Raw genomic sequence first — 17,312 nt, 5'->3', positions numbered from 1 at the left:
TTAAGGGCTTGTAAGTCAGCATTCCACGGTAAGGTCTATACCTGTTGTATTCGGAGCATGTGACACATAAAACTTTATTTTATCTGTTTATAGACCAAATAAGATGACACGATTACATCTGTGAACAGAGGCAATGTGGCAATGTGCATTAGGTTTAAAGTTGTATATACATTTTCCTGTGAGTAGGTTTGTGTGTGTACGCGTGTGCGTGTAATTATACAGCAAATAGTCCAAAACAGGTTGTAGTGACAGAGAGGATGACTCTCCATTCTGTGGCGAGGTCCTTGATGATCTTCTAGGCCTTTCTGTGACACTGGGTGCTGTAGATGTCCTGAAGGGCAGGCATTGTACCTCCAGGGATGCGTTGGGCTGACTGCACCACCCTCTTGAGAGCCCTGCGGTTGTGGACGGTACAGTTGCTATATCAGGCAGTGATAGGACAGTGTGCAGTGTGAATGTGCACCCGGCCCACCACAGGAGTCACTAGTGCGCAATCGAACAAGGACATCCCTGCCGGCCAAACCCTCCCCTAGCCTGGACAACGTTGGGCCAATTGTGTGCCGCCCCATGGGTCTCCCGGTCGCGGCCGGCTGCGGCAGAGCCTGGACTCGAACCCAGAATCTCTAGTGGCACAGCTAGAACTGCGATGCAGTTTTTCGGGAGGCCCACAAAAACACAAACAATGCCACGGTTGATATTCCATCCCAAGTGGATAGGACAGCTGACAATGGCAAGAACTCCGTCCACAAAATGAGAGGAACATTTAAAGCCAAAAGCCACATCCATGGAGGATATCTACATGGGAAAAAGGGCTGGGGCAGCTGTTGTTGTTTTGCTGTAATTTTGATCTAAGAGGTAACGAGTATTCCCTAAAGCTCCAGTCATCTGAATGCTGATTAGAATCTCTTTGACTGGTTTTACATTTTAGTTCATGATTGAAAACTGTCCCATCTCTTACTCCCCTCCAATCTGCTCCTTCTGCCCCTCTCTGTCTCTCTCAAACACTCCTCTCACCGGCTCTACTCTCACTCCCCGCATCCCCCTCCCCCTCTCTCTACTTCAATTTCTACTAGTGCAAGGTGATCCAGTGAGTAACAGTGTATGAAGTAGCCCGTTGCCATGACGTCAGATGCCAGCCACATGCTGGACGCAGCCTTGGAGCAAATGGATAACATTATCGCTGGTAAGTTTCCATTTTATTAAGACCTCCTCAAAGACAACCCGGCTTGCAATTACTGCTCTCTTTAGACTGGTATTTGATAATGTCTTGAAGGTTTCATTGAGATTTAAATAGATTAACTTAGAGTAGGAATGTTACATTGTGTTCAGTTCTTTCTAAGCATAATCTAAAAAATTGTTTACTTTAGATTTTACATAAAATGAGGAAAGGAAAGTTCCTCTTGTGATCTTGAAGTTTGAGATACTGGGATTGATTTTGTTTCCATCTAGAGCAGATTTACTGGGGGAAACTCGCAGGTTTTGATTAGATGGTCCTTGTCAGTAGGCTACTGTATATCAACCTTTCTGCTAGTTTTTTAAACTGCCTCTCTTCTTCCCCCACCTGATCTATTCCATTCATACTATCAATTTTATTACGTTTACATTTTGGTAATTTAGCAGACACTCTTATCCAGAGCAACTTACAGTCAGTGCATTCAACTAGGTCCATAAAATCACATGTCATAGAATGTAAAAACGTTCCTCAATAAGGCAGCTGTCAGTAAGATCGGTGCTAGCAAGACAAATATAACAGTAAGGTTTGTCTGTAGTTGTCCACCTTGCTCTATAACTAGCTCTCTCTCCATGTTGTTCAGCTCTCCCTGTTTTCTTACAGGGGTGATACATTTCAATCACCACTGTTTGTCACAACCACAGCAGTATATTGATGACTCTGTTGGGGTTCCTAATAATAGAGATACATAGTGCTAATGACCCACAGCACACTGCTCTAAGACTGAGAAAACAATGACATCATCCATAGAGATACTCAGATAGAGATAGTCAGACAGGCTAGCATAATGCTAATAATGAAAATTCTAGCAATTCCCATAATAGGCATGCATCTAAGGTGACATGAGAACATGAATATCTATATATGTGCAGACTGGTACAATATTTAAAAGACCATCAGAGCACAGCACTTTGACCCACTGCCTTTACTCAGAGGCGGTCAATACAACATACAATGTCCTTACAATTTCTCTATAGAGAACACTTTCAAAGCTGACAGCCTTCAGGCACTATAGAAGCTAGCATTGTAGTGGGAGTGTGCCCTCCAGTGGTCTGGCTAGGTAGCAGTTGGATGTTTTCAATTATTTCACACAGTATGTTGATGTATTCAGTGACTCGCTTTGGAAATTCAAACTGACATGAGACATTCATCAGCACATACTACTTTCACTCAGCAATTCTGACAGCCTGCTTGTGGAGCGGTCACATACAATATATTCAACTTCGAACAGTTTATAGTAATGCGATTTCAGAAAATCAAAACAAGTCAAAATGGATTGCTAGACTCTGGGATAGCTAGCGTTAAGGCTCTGATGGCTGTATCACCACTATGATCTTTGCCCTAACCCTAACTATAACTCTAACCTAAATTATTTCATTTAACTGGCAGGAGGGTTCTGCGAGGCCTTCTTGAAGTTTGGGGCCCAGGGTTACCCCTCCCAGGGTTCGGACTCTGCCCTCATTCCTGCCCTGACCTCAGCCATTACCCCCGACATCAGGGTGCTGCAGCTGGTAGAGGATCTCAGGGTAGCCCTGGAGGGCCAGGTGGACCAGGAGTCCATGAGGAGACAGGTCCCCATAGACACAGCACACGCCCTGTTAGAATGGCTGGAGAAGGGAGGGGTGAGTACCTTCAATACAGCCTAAACTCACTTCACACACTAAACTGGCTAGTTTGGTGTATTTTTTTCTGGGTTCCATTGTACAATACATGGCTACAATGATCAAATCTGTTCTGCAGTAACGGCAGCTATTGAATCAAGCTCACTTCCAACAGCCAGAAGGGCGGCAGGTAGCCTAGCAATTAATAGCATTGGGCCAGTAACTGAAAGGAGGCTTGAGCAAGGTAGATAACCCCCAGCAACTGTTCCCGGGCGCTATTGTCATGGATGTCGATTAAGGCAGCCCCCCACGCCTCTCTGATTCAGAGGGGTTGGGTTAAATGCCGAAGACACATTTAAGTTAAATACATTCAGTTGTACAACTGACTAGGTATCCCCCTTTCCCACACAGAGAGCCTATGATTTCTGAGAACTCTACCTGCAAATAATGTAAGGCACTGTAAGAGGCCAAGCAGAATTGCTGGGTGAACAACTATAGGTCATGTACAGTATTTATAGGGTACATGAAGGCATAAGGTCTGTTTTGTGGTGGTCTTTATTCAGGGGTGGATGCTCCCTCCCATCCCCTCTCCACCCAGCAGTAGGAGCCAGAGCAGGGGTCTCTCATCTGCCACTGGTAATGAGATCCAGAGGTAGCTGCTGCTCAGACTGGGAGCAGTTAGTTCCCCTCCTCCATCCCTTCCTCCTCTTTCTTCTCCTTATCCACTCCTTCCTGCTTGCATTTTGATGTTGGTTTTATTTGCACATAAACTATATCACATACTTACTATGCACATTCAGGGTAAGGAAAGGAACATCTGATACTCTCCCCACCTAACTCCACTTCAACTACTCTATCCCCCTCCCTCCCCTTCCTATTCTCCCTTTCATCCTCCTCACCCACCCTCCATCCCTCCCCTCCTGCCTATTTAATCTCCTCTTTCTCTTCCTCCTCCCCCTCCTCTCTGTCTACCTACCTTTCCTGGTTTGTACCACATCTGTGACAAGCATGTGTAGCAGAATGCTCCCTCTCTACGGTGCCCCTTTAGAGAGATCCCAAAAGTAGCTACATCGAGGGGTACTTCAGAGAGAGAGAGAAACGGGGGGGAGAAATACAGACAAAATAAACAAAGTGATAATGTTTGTGTATGAGACGGAGAAGGAGAGCGATGAAAAGAGAGAGAGACGGAAAGCAAGAGAGAGAGAGTGTGTTTGTGAGTGTGTTTGAGAGAGAGAGAGAGAGAGAGAGAGAGAGAGAGAGAGAGAGAGAGAGAGAGAGAGAGAGAGAGAGAGAGAGAGAGAGAGAGAGAGAGAGAGAGAGAGAGAGAGAGAGAGAGAGAGAGAGAGAGAGAGAGAGAGAGAGAAAAAGAAAGAGAGTGAGACTAGCCACTTCTCAGCCTGCCTCTGTCTGGGCTCCAAACCGCACAGCCAGGGTCCGAACCAGACACAGCACACCATAGGGTCCCCACTACAGTCTCTCTGCAGCAAGAGAGAGGGAAGGAGGGGAAGAAGATAGAAGGATTCAGGGAGATTAACAGTGATAAAGTATCTTTCTTTCTGAGCTCTACTCCATTAATCAATCTCTTTTCTATCGTGCTCTCGCTTTCTTTTTTGCTCTCTCTCTCTCTCTGTCTGTCTCTCTCAGTCTCTGTCTCTCTCTCTTTGCCAGGATAAGTTACAGTGTAGAGTTTGAGGGAGGAAATAGTCAAAGCCACAATGGGCCAACAGAATGGAGTATAACATAGATTTTTATAAGCATTTTGCCTGGCTGAAAAAGGTAAGAGACTTTGAGGTTTCGCTTTCATGCATTTTCCCTGCTTATACATCTGTACTGCTTCTGCAAAGAGGAATCTGGTTATTGTTATTGTACACAGACAGTGAAATTCCTTGCATACTGGAGATGCACATGGAGAAAGACTTGTGTTGTGGAGTTGCTCATTGTAACACAGTTAGAAACATTGATAGTACAGACTCACCTGTTTTGACCGTAAGCTGGAAAGTTGTGCATCACACTGTCCTAAAAAGCAAAAAGGCAGTAACTGCTCATAGCTGGAACTGAGAAAATGGCTTTAAATTGACCTTGGTTTCACAGTAACTTTATGCAGTTACTGCTAGCATGACCCCCATGTTCTCCAAAACACAATACAATAGAGGCAGGATACTTGTCCACATGATTAAGCATGGATTTAATGTAGCAGAAATACCTTATTTATTTTCTCTTGTTCATACTGGTCACCCGTCGGAATCCAACCCTGGCATCTACCAACTGAGCCACACGTGACCCAACTCTCCCTGCGTTTCTTTACTGAACAGGAATAATATAATATTTTACCTATTTAAGTTTAGTTTATTTTTACAGGGACAGCGCACATTAATCAATGATTCAGTAAAAGTGTCGGTTTTAGCCAGCCAACTAATTTTCAACAGTAGTCCCTGGGCAGGTTCTTAAAACAATTACAATACAGAAAAACAATGAGCAGTGAGCACATGCAGAGCAACATAGAACAAGCAACACGTAGCATGCAGGACAATAGCAAAAAAAGCAACAAAACAAAATACATAAAAGCAAGTGTTTCCACACCTCACACGCTACAGACAACATGGAAAGCGGCAATACACAGCTGCGGATTATGTTAACAAGTCTGATTGGCCTTTAGCCATGTCTTTGTTCTTTGTGAAGGTGGGATAGGTGGTGCAGTTATGTGTGTCTGATGGCAGTGTGTTCCAGACATGGGAAGTTCTCACAGAGAATGCAGATTGACTGATTGAGGTGCTGTTCCTTAAGGGAACTATACCCAAAATTCTGCAGGTGATTATGATTGGATGAGCTTCTACATATCCTTCATACATGGTACGATAACAGGAAAACTTTATTTCCGTATAGTTCAATTAGCTATATGGCTAATCTGTCAATCAATCTGTTGAGGAACATTTACTGTATTTCAAGGAAGAATGTGTAGGCTAATCTGAGTCTGTGGCTAAATGGATGTTATCTAGGATAGGAGGAAAACATTTAAACGTGTCACTGAATGGTAACCAGATCTGGTATGGTGAGCTTGTGCACCAGGCTTAACCTGTTTCACGGTCCCTGCGGCCAATCAGCAATCAAGGTCCCAGTGACCAATCACCAATTAGGGGCAGGAAACATGTGTCGGGAGATACTGGGTTGCGTGAAAGGTAAACACCAGACAGGTCAAGAGGTCATAGTACCTGAGGAGAATAGATGAATGGATGGGCAACATGTGTTTTCACTTCAGACTTTGTCCTTCCTCTGGGAGGTACAGTACAGGAAGGACCTGAAATAGACCTGATAGGACTAGACTGGATGTAGTTATCATCAGCCCATTCCTGAATTCTCCTTCACCATCTTGTTGTCATTAGGGAGACATTTTTAGCTCTTTGCTGGCTTGTCCCATCTGGACCTCGTTGTCACGGATTAACTTGGACACAAAATGGCCTGATAGATGATAATATACAAAGGCTTTTTCTCTCTCTTTTACCAAACTGACTTGCTTATTTGGACTTGTTTACAGGATGTTTATGTTCCGCAAATATTTGTTATTTGCAGCACTTAAAATAACTGAAGAGATAATGGATTTGCATATTCTATTGTTCAAAAGATATATGGCTATATGCATACTTTGTCTTCTTTTTCCTATGACTCTTGAAGGAAGTTAAACTCTGGCCACATGCTGTGGATTCTGAATCTTCAACAGTTAGATCTGCAGTGTTCTTACATAGTCTATTAAAGGTTTAATGGTATTTCACAATTACCTAAAACCACTTGAGCTGGCTAGCTCAGCCTCAATGTCGCTGTGCCACAAACTTTCCATGGTTGTGGTTTAAAAAAGTCTGGATTTCTCAGCAACTTCTTCTAATTTGGTTTCATACATGAACGGCTAAGCCATTATTTAGGAAGGCCTGAGGTCTTGCAACCTTGGTCGAGAAGCAAATATCAAATTCTTAGAATACTAAAATATTCATCATCATTTGATGTAAGCTTAAGAAGCATAAACCTCTTACAGAATTCCACACTCACGACCTTCTCACCCCACGGCCACAATAGGTTATACGAAATGTGATACCAATGCTGTGTGTGTGTGTGTGTGTTCTTGTTGTTCTCTCCAGAGTCTGAGCTTTCATTTCAGGGAGCCCTGGTTCAAGGTAGAGCTGACACTGTGGGTAACTCCTCTCACTTCACAGTTGTACTTGTACTGACCACAAATTGACCAGTAACTGACCGCTCCTCTGTAGGTAAACCAGCAGTCCCTTGTGAACGGAGAGACTAACCAAGAACGACTGACACGCTTAGAGGGAGACAAAGAGTCCCTTGTCCTCCAGGTAAGATTACCTTATGTCATAAACAATGTATGCATGTGTATGTTTTGTATTTGCCATAATGCATTTGTGTGTTTGTATGGGAGAGAATTGTGTATTTTTAGCTATCTGTGTCTGTAGGCATGTGTGTTTCGCGGCACATTGGCATATAAAGGAGTTGTAGTAATGTTTATATACCCCTCACCTATAGCAATTATTATTTAAATTTAGCTGAAGTTGAATCCCCCGAGTTGAATATGAGCCTCCTGATATACAAGAGGATACATTACACTGCATTGGCCCCCTGGTGCCCTCAATAAAATATAAACAGTAGTAGCTCTATCATGTATCAGCCATTACAGAGGGAGGGAGAGAGAGAGAAAGAGGGAGAGGAAGAGAGACAAATAGAGAGAGAGAGAGAGAGAGAGACAAAGAGAGACAGAGAGAGAAAAAAAGGGAGAGAGAGAGAGAGAGATGTAAAGAGAGAGATGTAGAGCTGTAGAGAGAGAGAGAGAGAGAGATGGCGATATGTAGAGAGATGGAGAGAGCGAGATATGTAGAGCGAGAGAGAGAGATGTAGAGAGATGTAGAGAGATAGATGTAAGAGAGATGTAGAGAGAGAGGTGCAGAGGAGAGAGAGAGATGTAGAGAGATATAGAGAGATGTAGAGAGATGTAGAGAGAGAGGTGCAGAGGAGAGAGAGAGATGTAGAGAGATGTAGAGAGATATAGAGAGAGAGAGAGACAGAGAGAGAGAGAGAGAGAGAGAGAGACATAGAGAGAGAGATAGAGACTGAGAGACAGAGACAGAGACAGAGACAGAGACAGAGACAGAGAGAGACAGAGAGAGACAGAGAGAGAGAGAGAGAGAGAGAGAGAGAGAGAGAGAGCGAGCGAGCTGAGCAAAGAAAAGAGTCTCCTCATCCAGCTGGTCCTGTTGCTGAATTCACCAACCTGTTCTACTAACACACTGAAGCTTCAGGACCAGAACATCCAATCAATCAGAATAAACTAAATTACAACACAGTCAAATCAAAACTACATTGCTTATTAATGGGAAACACAAGCACAACGCAAAATGCAGTGCTATCCGGCCCTAAATCGACAGTACAGTGTGGCTAACTATTTGACCCTGGTTACTGATCAAAACCGTGACAAAGTACAGGCTCAGTGAGCACAGACCAACCTGCACATGTCCTCTATATTGTTATTGTTCAACGGTTGACAATATTGATTATTATTATCTTAATATTGTAAATATCCAAAGTAAGCTTTGGCAATATGTACATTGTTACGTCATGCCAATAAAGCACATTGAATTGAGAGAGAGAGACAGAGAGAGAGAGAGAGAGAGAGAGAGAGAGAGAGAGAGAGATGCTTCACCTGCTTTGACAATGTTAACATACACTTCCCATGCCAATAAAGCTCCTTGAATTGAATTGAATTGAGAGAGAGATGTAGAGAGAGAGAAAGGGAGATGTAGAGAGATCGATAGAGAGATGTAGAGAGAAAGATTTTATTTTATTTATTTTATTTAACCTTTATTTAACCAGGAAGGGCTCAATGAGATTTAAACTCTCTTTTTCAAGAGCGTCCTGGTCAAGATAGGCAGCACCAAGTCATTACAAAAATGACAGACAACATGAAAAACTACAAGTAATCTAGTAAAAACCATTGAATTCACTAGAGTATAGCAAAATCAAAAACAGCAAATTAAAACCATTGACAGGTCAGGGAATCAGCCTAAAAAATCCTTCATCAGTCATTTAAAAACACCAATCGGGACAAGTTCTTCCAGTTTAAAAGTATTTTGTAAGGTGTTCCAAGACGATGGCACAGAGTAGATAAAAGCCCTTTTACCAAATTCAGTTTGGACATTTGGAACAGTTAGCAGGATAAAGTCCAGCGAACAAAGAGAGTACCCACCACATTTCTGAACAATAAAAATGCCCAAATAAAAAGGTAGTAAACCTAAAATGGCTTTGTAAATAAAAGTATACCAGTAACTGAGCCTACCAGTGACTAGAGAAGGCCAGTCAACCCTGGTATACAAAGTGTAGTGGTAGAGAGAGAGAGTGATGTAGAGAGAGAGATGTAGAGAGAGAGAGAGATGTAGAGAGAGAGATTTAGAGAGAGAGATGTAGAGAGAGAGAGAGATGTAGAGAGAGAGATGTAGAGAGAGAGAGAGATGTAGAGAGAGAGATTTAGAGAGAGATGAATTCTGCATCCAGAATTATCCAAAAATATCCTCAGTGTTCAACGTAGAACACCAAATAATGCATGCAGAGCAGAATTAGGCCGATACCTGCTAATTATCAAAATCCAGAAAAGAGACGTTAAATTTTACAACCACCTAAAAGGAAGTGATTCCCAAACCTTCCATAACAAAGCCATCACCTACAGAGAGATGAACCTGGAGAAGAGTCCCCTAAGCATGCTGGTCCTGGGGCTCTGTTCACAAACACAAACAGACCCCACAGAGCCCCAGGACAGCAACACAATTAGACCCAACCAAATCAATGGAAAACAAAAAGAAAATTACCTGACACATTGGAAAGAAACTGAGCAAACTAGAATGCTATTTGGCCCTAAACAGAGAGAACACAGTGACAGAATACCTGACCACTGTGACTGACCCACATTTAAGGAAAGCTTTGACTATGTACAGACTCAGTGAGCATAGCCTTGGCTATTGAGAAAGGCCACCCTAGGCAGACCTGGCTCTCAAGAGAAGACAGGCTATGTGCACACTACCCACAAAATAAGGTGGAAACTGAGCTGCACTTCCTAACCTCCTGCCCAACGTATGACCCTATTAGAGACACATATTTCCCTCAGATTACACAGACCCACAAAGAATTTAAAAACAAACCTGATTTTGATAAACTCCCACATCTACTGGGTGAAATACCACAGTGTGCATCACAGCAGCAGGATTTCTGACCTGTTGCCACAAGAAAAGGTTAACCAGTGAAGAACAAACACCATTTTAAATACAACCCATATTTATGCTTATTTGTTTTCCTTTTTGTACTTTAACCATTTGTACATTGTTACAACACTATATACATACATAATATGATATTTGTAATGTCTTTATTCTTTTGGAACTTATGTGAGTGTAATGTTTACTGTTTATTTTTATTGTTTATTTCACTTTTGTACCTTATCTACTCCACTTGCTTTGGCAATGTTAACATATGTTTCCCATGCCAATAAAGCCGCTTGAATTGAATTGGGCGGGGGTTAATCCAGTGTTGTTGTGTTGTTTTGTTGAACAGGTGTCAACAAGGGTTAGGAACAAGGACAGTGCTTCTTAAGTTTATGTGTGTGTGTGTGTGTGTGTGTGTGTGTGTGTGTGTGTGTGTGTGTGTGTGTGTGTGTGTGTGTGTGTGTGTGTGTGTGTGTGTGTGTGTGTACACTAGTTCTCAGGGCTGCTGAGTAAGGGTTTTTCTGCAGTCAGGTCCAGACTTGCTGGCTACAACACACCTCTGTTTGTTGGCAGATGTGATGTCTTGTTGTTGTGTATAGGTCTCATGTACACACTAACACATTCCTCCACTAAACTCCATCTGATGGGCTGGTTGAGCCCTGCCTGTTGTAGCTGATTGGCTCTTTCGGTAGGTTGGCTCTTTTTGTTTTCTCAACAGCTGTATCTATATCATGAGTAGTGCAGAGCCGGCCTGATGAGTTGATCTGAGAAAAACTCATGAAGGACAAAGAGTCCTTCATTCAGCTTTGGAAATATTTGTTATCTGACATTGTGAAGGGTATATCAATTAAGGAGCTGATTTGTTGTGAAATGGGTGGCAGGCAGAGAGAGGTGATTTTAATGACTTTGAGAAAGTGCATGTGGATGTTGGGGTTAGATAACTTCCCAGGTGGAGGGTGGAGCCAGGAAAGAGGGAAGAAGGGAGGGGGGGGAAGGAAGGAGCAAAGGGAGGGAGGGAGGGAGGGAGAAAGCGAGTGTGGGAATGAAGCATGAACAGAGGTCAAGGGGGTTGACAACATTGAAAGGAGGGTGTCAGAAATGTTGTATTGCTGCATACTAGTGTGACTGAGTTTCTCCTTCATTCCACACACACAGGTGAGCGTTCTGACGGACCAGGTGGAAGCTCAGGGTGTAAAGATCAGTGATCTGGAAAGATCTCTGGAGGAACACCAACACAAGCTAAACTCTACAGAAGAGATGCTGCAGCAGGTAAGGACCTCACACACTGGTCCTCTTCCATTCATACAAACCTTTGAACCTCAACCTTATTCACAGTCTGTTTAGACTTCGGTATGATATCAACTTCCTCGTTTTGTATGGTTATCAGGTTCACTGCCATACAGTTCCTATTCACTTCCAAACAGTTCCTGTTTCTACTTAAATCCAAACTGGTTCTCTAGTAGATTGGTACGAATGTCTCATCCTATGTTCAAGAAGGGCCTTTTTCCCTTTATTCAGATTACACCTGCTCACTTTCGGTTGCTTGAAAAGGAAATAATTTCCAAAATATCTTTTTTTTTTATACAAGCCTTAGAAAGTTGGTTGCAATTTCAGTTTAATCCACCTGAAAGGACGGAACAAATAGTACAACAAATCTTGTGGTTAAATTCAAATATAGTAATTGATAAAAAAACTGTATTTATCGAAGAAATTTTTAAAAAAGGTATAATTTTTGTGAATGATATCATAAATAGGACTGGTGGAGTAATGTCACACATGCAGCTAACACAGACATATGGAAATGTCTGCTCTACCCAAAATTACAACCAATTAATTGCGGCATTACCACAAAAATGGAAGAGGCAGGTGGAAGGGGATAAAAGTAAGGAACTTGTATGTCGGCCTTATATTAAAGAACATAAATGGTTAAAGAAAAGTGTGATAAATAAAAACATATACCAATTACATTTAAGGACCAAAAAACTTACAGCTGTGCCATATAAATTGCAAAATAGTTGGGAAGAGATTTTCGATGTACCCATTCCATGGCACATGGTTTATGAATTGATACGCAAAACAACGCCGGATTCAAAACTTCGAATTTTTCAATTTAAATTATTGTACAAAATTCTTGCAACTAATAGAATGTTATATATATGGGGGATACAATCTTCCCAGCTCTGTACATTCTGCTGTGAGACTATTTATTTTGGTATTGTCCGCATGTAGCTCGTTTTTGGACACAGCTCCAGGAATGGTTGAAGAATTGCAACATTTGCGTAGAACTAACGCTACAGATAGCAATACTGGGGGATTTGAAAAGCCATAGTCAATCAATCAATAATATAATAATTATTTTAGCAAAAATGTTTATTTTTAATTTACAATCCGTGGAAGCTATGAGAATAGGAAGATTCAAATCTTTTGTGAAGCATCACAGCACAGTTGAAAAATATATGGCAAATAAAAATCCGAAATGGATGATGTTGGAAGATAGATGGGAAAGGTTGAGTGGAGCTGAAGGGTGGGACTAATAACAAGATAAACAATGTAGGGCATACGGGATCTGTGAAATGTGTATAGGTGCGGAGCTATTGTGAAATAGCACAGTTACAAGTGGAAATCAAACTGGATGGACAACAGAAATAGAGGAAGGACTAAGAACAAACAAGAGAGAACTATTATAAAGTAGACTGTGTCTGTAAAATGTGTATAAGATGTATAAATTGAAGGTAAAAACAGAAATGTTTATCAGTTTACTCCAATTGGGGATCGGTGGTAGGGTTTGCGGGAAATAATAATAAAGGTATACTCTTTAAAAAAAGTATGTATGTCTATGTAGGTATGTGTATGTATATATGTGTATATGTATGCATACGTGAATGGATATATATATTTACCCCAAAAAATATGGGGGATTGGAAATTATGCAGACAATTACATTGGAAGCAACATTCTTTCCGCAATATTAAGCTGATCCACCCCCAAAAAGTGACAAAAAAAAAAAAAAAAACAGTTCCTGTTTCTATTCAAACTGGGTTCTGAAGTCTGCATCACAGCAGCACAAATATTATGCCTTCTCCCTTAGACTGACATCATGACATTTGCTTTATGTATGACAAGAATACTTTAAAATAATTCATGTGTGAGTAGAGGACATTTAGATTTAGACACACTCTGTCACACAGACTGTCTAGACATGCTGAGTCTCATGGTAGACTGCCTCCTAGAGAGTCCAGTATCCCAGGAGGAAAATCCTCCCCGGGATTCCAGTGAGCCGGGCTCTAGATCTCTGCGGCAACCCAAATATTTAGTGTGGTCTGTTCCCATCCAGGACTGATTCTTGGAGTGGAGCGTCCGTCTGCTCTGGAAGGTTTGGTCATGGTGCTCTGCTCTAGGGCTGGTCTGTCTGGGCAGGTGTGCACAGGACAGAGAGCGTAGTCGGTCACACCCCTAACCACCCAGATGAGGTTGGACACATCGCCGCAGGCTGGGAGGGAGGGTTGGAAAGAGGGAGTGAAGGGACAGAGAATGAGAGAGAAATGGAAGAGAAGGTGTAAAGGGACAACGAGAAAGTAAATACACTGAGAGATTAAGCAGTGAGAGAGAGCAGGGGTGGAGGGAGTCGAAGGGAGTGCTCTGTCATCAGTATAGGTGGTGTCCATGTCTTCCACTCCTGTGAGGTGCAGTGGAGTTCAAACTCAGAGCAGACATGGAAACTCAGTCAGAATCAAGGATCCTCTTTACAACTGAGCTAAGATAACTTCATGACAGCAACATCTTCAGCCTTCATGCATGAAAAGGACTATTGTCAGTCCATACAAACTGGAAACTGAGGTAGGACAAACTTAGCATAATAGTAAGTTGTTTTTGCTACAGTATATCATCCTTCCAAGGAGAGGCTTTCAACTGCTCCAAAGTTCCCCCAAATACATTCTGTATACTATGCAGACTGTGTTAGACTGTCTTCAAATGCCTTCAATGCATTTCATTTGGTAGCCATTGCAAACTTCAATTACGTTGCAAAAGGTTTATTAAACAGAAGCAAAAGGAATGAAACGGGAGGGACCTACCTGAATTTGTCCAATTGAATCTTTTGTTTTGCTCTGTTTGTTTCCATTTGGTTCTTAAACAGTAAACAGTTTTCGTAATGAATACACCCCTGGTTAACTCTGTACAGCAGGGTTGTTCTGAAGGGCCGGGTTTGTTTCCATGAGCTTTGGTCATTATGAGGCTTTGGACCTGAGCCGCAAATCTCTTACTAGTGACACAGCTCTAATATTTTCCATGTGCACTCTCCCAGAAACCTCTCAGAAACCCAACCCTTTTCGCTTCAAAAAAGCTACATTTTTAAATGCCCATGGTTGGACTGCCTCAGTGCTTCAGATATTTTCTTTGGACCTTTCTAAGGCTGTGTTTACACAGGCAGCCCAATTCAGATATGTTTTCACTAATTGGTCTTTTGACCAATCAGATCTTTTCACATCAGCGCTTTTTCAGAGCTGCTCTGGTCAAAAAACAAGAGAGTGAAAAAAATATCAGATTTGGGCAGCCTCTGAGAATTTGCACCTGCCTGAAATCAACATAATTAGCTGTTGAGAGAAATGGGTACTTTCAAAGGGGACAGGTTTTCTGATAAAGAGGGATAATTAGTGTATCAAGCAAGGTCCTAATCAGCATGTTTGATTGATAGCAATCCTCATTCAAATAGGAAGGCATGTGCTGAGCCTCTACAGTACTTCTATTTGTTGTTGTATGGGATCTGTGCACGGTTCTGTGGGCTCTTTTACGCTCTCCTCTACATGCTTTGTGCTTGTGTGTTTGCCTTTGAGAGGGGCAGTAAAAATAGTGCACAGAAGCTGTGTATATTTAGCTGTGTGGACTGCGTCTGACAGCAGAGGGTTTACTTTGAGAGAACTGAGCAGACGATAGCTTCTTTAGTGTCCAGAATAGAAGTTCTGTTTGGGCTTGGTGTCTTTACTACTGTCTCTAACGGTCAGTGAGTGAGTGAGTGAGTGAGTGTGTGTGTGGTCTCTAACCGTTTGCATGATTGGTGTATTAACACGTGTGTCTCCCTTGGTGGCAGGAGCTTCTTAGCAGGACGTCACTGGAGAGTCAGAAGTTGGATCTGATGGGAGAGGTGTCCTACCTGAAACTGAAGCTAGTGGACATGGAGGAGAAACAGATTCATGGAGTTGAGAGGCAGCACAAAGCAGAGGTAAGGACACACACACACATAAGGAGGGGTGATGAGTAATACTAAGCTTAGGTATGACTGAGGCGGTCAGAGTTGAGTCCCCGAGACAGATTAGAATGTCTGTGATTACAACAACTGACATGTTTTTATTTGTTTTTAGACTGTTGCGCTTAAACAAGTATAGGGAAGTTGAATTCTGTCAGGACTCTTTCTAAGGGGGTTTGTTTCACGTCCCTTGTGACATATCTGTTTAGTGAAGTGAGCTTTACCAGGAAATGACAGGGGTGCATGTAGAAGTCCTGTTCATGTTTTGGGAGACCCAACCATGTATTCAGCAGCTGACTTTATGACAAACATACTTTTAAAGACAGAGTAAAATGTATTCTACCCTCTTCCTGGACTACCTAGGAATGAAACTTCTCTCCAAGGAGTCCTAGCTCTGTTTTTAGTTCAACCTGAAATGTATGTTTGCTTAAGCCCATATGGTATGTTGGGTTACCTACACCCATCACCACATGAAGGTAAGGTCCAACATTTTCCTCAGAACTATTGCAAAACATGGCTTGTCAATGAGCCTCTGTGCCCCAGAGCACATCCATACTATGTGAAGCCGTGCTGGCATGATTGATGACTGGGTAAACCTGAGGGTGAGTAGACTTTAACTCGGCGACAGGTTTTACGTTTCAGTCTAAAGTCCTGATGTTGTTGAAAACATGACTGGCCTATTGTGTGAGCTGCAGAGGAAGGTGTTAAATGAGGAAACCCCACCCCTTTCAAGACCGAGTAGCATAACACTTTAGACAGGAAATTATCCATACCTGTGGTTTGTAATGTAGAGGATATTCAGTAGGTTTAGTAATTTAAGGACATGTGGTGCAATAGTCTTTCTGCTCTGGTCATGTACACACACTGCCTTCCCTATGACAGCTTTCTGGAGAGAATGAAACTTCTGCTTTGAACAATCCACTGATGTGCCATGTGTGACCATTCAAGCATACATGTGAATACGCACACACATTGACACTCTCACTTTGGAGGCCTCCCTGCTCTGGAGCAGTCACTAAGCTCATGGTTATATATAGCTGTGGACAGCTCTCCATATATCTGTCATATCCTCTATACTGGACACCATGTGATACTTCCACAGTCCAGGCATAGCTCTATGGTTGTTTACGCTCTAAGTATGAGAACATGCCTTGCTCTAATCGACTAGACTGTTTCTTTCATGTGGCAGTAGCATACATGTGTGTGAGATTAGGTACCTCTTGTTCTCACTCCAGTAGGGCATAAGCATATTTACCCCGACAACTACTTCACAGGCCCAGAGTGTGTTTAGACCTCACAGAGCTGTGTTTCTCATTGTGGTGCACTCAGACATATAAACCCAAAACAGTGCATGGCTTTAAACATTCCATTTGTTAATTTATTAACTAAATGGGTGTAAAAAAATGGTTAGTAGTATACAGTTGAGGAACTCCACACGCAGTCCTTCCCTTTTTTCATTCTTCCCCTCATTCTGTGTGTTTATTTTAATTTTCCTTATTTCTCTCTTCCCTTTGTGTGTCAGAGTGTTGTGAACTTGATTAGTGAGCTGCAGGAGCAGATGTGTAGGTTTCAGCAGGAGATCAATTGCAGGATCCGGGAGAAAACAGGCCAGGCTGACAGCAGCCTACAGAAGGCCTGCGACACTGGGTCCACGGATGCCCAAAACCCAGACCAGGGGCTCGCCTGTGATGGTAGCCCAGAGGAGGTACACGACAGTGGGCTGGAGGAGCCTCCTGACGTGATCCCATTTTCAGGCGTGGAGAATAGCTCCAGTACTTCTGAGGAGCAGTGCTGCTGTGGAAGAGAGAGTGTAGGCAGAGAATGTCTGCATGACCTTTGATCCTAAGCATGTAGTTGTCCATCACTGTGTATGGTATGATCCCAAGGCTCTGACACTTAGATCTGTGCTTGCACTAAGGAACCCCTCACCACCAAACTTGCACATGCATAGTTCATGAGACCCAATGCAATCCCATTTAGTGTGTAGATAA

The 17,312-nt window shown here is 42.5% G+C and overlaps 1 protein-coding gene across 7 annotated transcripts in view; it reads left to right on the top strand.

Moving 5' to 3' along the window:
* The first annotated feature begins 1,039 nt into the window (after positions 1 to 1,039).
* The window catches only part of LOC129854356 (liprin-beta-2-like), a 35,185-nt gene continuing 18,912 nt past the window's right edge, over positions 1,040 to 17,312 (top strand). For 2 of the 7 annotated variants that reach the window (XM_055921300.1, XM_055921299.1), the window contains exons 1-6: positions 1,040 to 1,183; positions 2,621 to 2,853; positions 7,086 to 7,172; positions 11,235 to 11,348; positions 15,166 to 15,297; positions 16,844 to 17,131. In XM_055921300.1, coding sequence (XP_055777275.1) covers positions 1,120 to 1,183; positions 2,621 to 2,853; positions 7,086 to 7,172; positions 11,235 to 11,348; positions 15,166 to 15,297; positions 16,844 to 17,131 — 918 coding nt within the window. In that variant the 5' untranslated portion in view covers positions 1,040 to 1,119. Of the gene's footprint in view, positions 1,184 to 2,620; positions 2,854 to 7,085; positions 7,173 to 11,234; positions 11,349 to 13,645; positions 13,917 to 14,758; positions 15,075 to 15,165; positions 15,298 to 16,843; positions 17,132 to 17,312 lie in introns of those variants that run through there. The other 5 variants (XM_055921303.1, XM_055921302.1, XM_055921301.1 and 2 more) reach the window with 4 other exon arrangements.

Source organism: Salvelinus fontinalis, chromosome 4, assembly GCF_029448725.1.
Source record: "Salvelinus fontinalis isolate EN_2023a chromosome 4, ASM2944872v1, whole genome shotgun sequence".
In the NCBI taxonomy this organism is placed as follows: Eukaryota; Metazoa; Chordata; class Actinopteri; order Salmoniformes; family Salmonidae; genus Salvelinus; species Salvelinus fontinalis.
Note: the sequence above shows the minus strand (reverse complement) of the source record. Positions and strands in the feature narration are given on the sequence as shown.